Below are 4,679 nucleotides of genomic sequence, written 5' to 3'. Positions count from 1 at the left end.
ACTTCCAAGAGATTAGTTTTACTAAGTTTTCCAAGAACTGCCCTTCTACCTAACCACTAAACAATCACTTTTTGAATTATCCTATATCTTCTGCAAATCTACAAATTCATAGATGGGTTAGGTGTTCCCTTCTAATTAATTTTTTTTTTGCTGCAACATAAAACTGTATGAAAAGGCTTTTGCTGTCAATATCCTTAGTTTTTAACCTATGATCCCTTTTTAAATAATCAGATAATAGGTCATATTTATAAAACTTCTAGTGTCCCTTCAATGTATATACTGAACAATGATCTCTAAGCTAGAAAATTGCCCTTTCATATGACTCCATAAATTTAGAGTTTTGCATGTTATTCATAATGAACTTGTAATTGAATAAGATATCACTTATAGCAACACAGGTAATATGATAAAAAAGATTAGAACCTTTCCATATCTTGTAATTGCTTGGATCTCTTGACTAGAACAACTATTAATCAGGATTAAGCATTTGTTTACTGACAGGTTCTACAAACCTTTGATACCTCTTCTTTTCAGATTACAGACAATGATCTTGGGTAAAAATATAAAGACTCTGTTCATGAATAAAGAATTTTAATATCAAATCTGAAGACAATATTAACATTCTTAAATATATGTAATCTTTTAAAGCTAAATCAGTTGAGCAGCATGTTTAAAATATCCTGAAAAACTGGTGTGAGCATAACCAGACTATCAGGTAGATCGAAAGATACAAACTTCCCCGGTCATGATCAGTAAGCCTCTTCTGGCAGATCCGTCATCCTCAGGTCTTTCCATTAGTCGTCGTAATTGTAAGAGCGGTAATAAAATCCTTATCAATTATATGGATCATGTCGGTAACTATACCAATAATTGTAGTGTGGATTAGCACTGGAATCGGTAATTGATTATGCATTAGCGAATCTTTAGTGCCTGGGATGATAGGAAGAGATATGGTGATGATACGGATGTTTGTAGTATCCGTACTTGTGTCCGTAGTGGTGCTGATAGGAAACATGTTTGTGACCATAGCCATAGCTATAATGAGGAGAAGGATCAGCGTCAGGCTGTGGCTCTGGGTCAGCAGAAGGTTCAGGATCAGCAGATCTCTTGTGCTTGGGATGGTAGTGAGAGATGTGGTGGTGGTAAGGATGTTTGTAGTATCCGTACTTGTGTCCATAGTGGTGTGGATAGTAAACGTGTTTGTGACCATAGCCATAGCTATAATGAGGAGAAGCATCTGCTGTGGGATTGGCATCAGGCTGTGGTTCTGGATCAGCGGAAGGTTCAGGACCAGCAGAAGGTTCAGGATCAGCAGATCTTTTGTGCTTGGGATGATATTGAGAGATGTGGTGGTGATAAGGATGTTTGTAGTATCCGTACTTGTGTCCATAGTGGTGTGGATAGTAAACATGTTTGTGACCATAGCCATAGCTATAATGAGGAGAAGCATCTGCTGTGGGATTGGCATCAGGCTGTGGTTCTGGATCAGCTGAAGGTTCAGGATCAGCAGAAGGTTCAGGATCAGCAGAAGGTTCAGGATCAGCAGATCTTTTGTGCTTGGGATGATATTGAGAGATGTGGTGGTGATAAGGACGTTTGTAGTATCCGTACTTGTGTCCATAGTGGTGTGGATAGTAAACGTGTTTGTGACCATAGCCATAGCTATAATGAGGAGAAGCATCTGCTGTGGGATTGGCATCAGGCTGTGGTTCTGGATCAGCTGAAGGTTCAGGATCAGCAAAAGGTTCAGGATCAGCAGATCTCTTGTGCTTGGGATGATAGTGAGAGATGTGGTGGTGATAAGGATGTTTGTAGTATCCGTACTTGTGTCCATAGTGGTGTGGGTAGTAAACATGTTTGTGACCATAGCCATAGCTATAATGTGGAGAAGGATCTGCTGTGGGATCGGCATCAGGCTGTGGTTCTGGGTCAGCAGAAGGTTCAGGATCAGCAGATCTTTTGTGCTTGGGATGATAGTGAGAGATGTGGTGATGATAAGGATGTTTGTAGTATCCGTACTTGTGTCCGTAATGGTGAGGGTAGTAAACATGTTTGTGACCATAGCCATAGCTATAATGAGGAGAAGCATCTGCTGTGGGATCGGCATCAGGCTGTGGTTCTGGATCAGCAGAAGGTTCAGGATCCGCAGAAGGTTCAGGATCAGCGGATCTTTTGTGCTTGGGATGGTAGTGAGAGATGTGGTGATGATAAGGATGTTTGTAGTATCCGTACTTGTGTCCGTAATGGTGTGGGTAGTAAACATGTTTGTGACCATAGCCATAGCTGTAATGATGAGAAGGTTCTGCATCAGGCTGTGGTTCAGGATCAGCTGAAGGTTCAGGATCGGCTGATCTCTTTCCTAACCCATGGATCTGAGGAGCAATGTAAGAGGTAGCTCCCCCTGGATGCACAGCGACTCCTTTCCCATCAGCCTTCTTCAGAGGTAGATAGGGATAGCGACCATAATAGTGGAAGTAGCGGTGAGGATAATAAGGGCGATAGACATAAGGGCGATAGACATAAGGGGTCTTTGCCTCTGGTTCTGGGTCAGGGTCAGGATCACCCTGTACCGTAGCCACAGCCAAGAGGCACAAGAACGTCCACACCTGTTGAGAGAACGAGGGGTCCACGTTGAGTCCGACATACTAATGAGTTTACTAATGTAAAGTTTAGATAGCTGTTAATATTTTGTCTAAACACTTACATTACTGAAAACAATGTCATTTATGGTTTAATTATATTGATATCAGAAGTAAATATTTTCATATAGCAATAACAAGATAAGTACAATGGAAAATGTTATATTATCTATCTATAGAATTCCTACTGTAGATTTTACAAAGTCCAAAAAAACGGGAAAAGTAAAGATAACTCTAAAAGAAAATTTTCAATAATTATGAATTATCACCTCTTTTTTTCTTAACAGTAAATACCAGGAGAAATATTAACAAAATCTAAGCATTTGAAGAATAGAGTCTGAGAAATACTACCTTCTTTTGATATGTGCAGATGCACCAGTTAGGTGGTAACTGAGAGACTGCGTAGTTGCAACTAACTTTATTTAAACAAACAGCGAGCTTTTATAACAACACGTTCCGTGAAAGAAGGTCGCAAAAATTCAGATTGATACAAGCATAAACAGCCGGAAATAGGTTATCAGTGCTAGAGAAGAGAGATAACGACAGTATACAAAATAAGAAATACCGTTACAGTGTACGAGCGTCTGATACGCATTCGGTACAGGAGTTATAAATATTTGAAAGATTGAACTCTTTTTCATTTAAATAATTATTGTAACAATGACGATTAATGTTTCTTTTTAATGACTATATTAAATTTAGATTTCACTGAAGTGTTTATATTCTGATATCGGCGATAATGTCTTATGATTATCAATGTTTATGATATAAATGCAGATTATATAAGAACTATTCGTGAAAATGTATCATTGAATTAGTGTTCATATAGAACAGTATACACTTAAAAGCAACTTGAAGAATCTCTTGATGTTTGATTCAGGAATCGTTTATCAAGTAAGAGATCTGATATACTTCTAAGTCATGTTTTACAAGTCTAAAAGAGTAAAAATATTAAAAGCTATTTAATGCATCATAAATAATGTAATAATACCGTTAATCAAAATTGAATACTCCTGCATTGGAAGTTTCATTTTAGTAAAATATTTCTTACTTAAGTCATCATAATTAATCCCGAAAACGAAAATTACATGTATCCACAAAACAGGAAAATTGAGAGAGAGAGAGAGAGAGAGAGAGAGAGAGAGAGAGAGAGAGAGAGAGAGAGAGAGAGAGAGAGAGAGAGAGAGAGAGAGAGAGAGCGCTTCATTAGGAATGTAGAAAAATAAATTGTAAAATTTTTGGAATGCATAAGTAAAATCAGCCAATCCTCCCATTATTAATGCATTAGAGAGAGAGAGAGAGAGAGAGAGAGAGAGAGAGAGAGAGAGAGAGAGAGAGAGAGAGAGAGAGAGAGAGTTTTATAGCTTAATCAGAGAAAACCTCTTAATTGAAACTCACTAAACTTCTCATAGTTGGTCTCCTTGGCACCGCTTCTCCTGTTGGTTGCTTTAGCTCACAAGATGAGGGACTTCAGGAGTCTCTGCCGAATCCCTCGACACCTCCTCCTTATATACGAGGCAGAGAGGCGTCCTTCGGTGGGAGTGGCCTCCAGGATATCTCCTCGAAACGACACGCCCCACTTCACCAAGCGGCTGCCTCTACGAAGTAGAATCCTCCAAGGGCAGTACTTTAGGAGGTAAGAAAAAAATGTTCCTTCTTGTTGGCCACTTTGTCGAGTTCATTTCATTCTCAGCCTCCGGAAAATGCAGATTCAAGAGGAGATGAGATGACTTCAATTTCTGCGTAATAAGGCAGTGTCGAGGGCTGGGGTGGGGGAGGTCTTAATGAGTCCCCGAGATAGATTAGGCCAATTATAGCGACGGCTTGTCGCTGATCATCCGGTAATTAGCGACAACCCCCTAATTAGGGTGAAGCCACTTCTTGCACAATTAGCAGGACTCCTCTCTCTCCCGCCTCCTGCAGAAGGACTTTTTGTTGTAGCTGGCGTTGTTGCAAGGCATTTTCCTACTTTTATTAAATTTACTTAATTATTTAAATATCCATTTCAATTGTTATTCTTATTTTCATTCTTAATTCTAT

The 4,679-nt window shown here is 39.2% G+C and overlaps 1 protein-coding gene across 1 annotated transcript; it reads right to left on the bottom strand.

The window, feature by feature from the left end:
• Positions 1-786: 786 nt before the first annotated feature.
• On the bottom strand, positions 787-4,300 carry LOC137651965 (uncharacterized). Its single transcript, XM_068385170.1, has 2 exons — positions 4,038-4,300; positions 787-2,606 (listed from the first exon to the last, which is right to left on the bottom strand). The coding sequence occupies exons 1-2, from the start codon at positions 4,047-4,049 to the stop codon at positions 924-926; spliced, it is 1,695 nt and encodes a 564-aa protein (XP_068241271.1). The 5' UTR covers positions 4,050-4,300; the 3' UTR covers positions 787-923.
• Between the last annotated feature and the right edge of the window lie 379 nt (positions 4,301-4,679).

Source organism: Palaemon carinicauda, chromosome 13, assembly GCF_036898095.1.
Source record: "Palaemon carinicauda isolate YSFRI2023 chromosome 13, ASM3689809v2, whole genome shotgun sequence".
Taxonomy (NCBI): Eukaryota; Metazoa; Arthropoda; class Malacostraca; order Decapoda; family Palaemonidae; genus Palaemon; species Palaemon carinicauda.
Note: the sequence above shows the minus strand (reverse complement) of the source record. Positions and strands in the feature narration are given on the sequence as shown.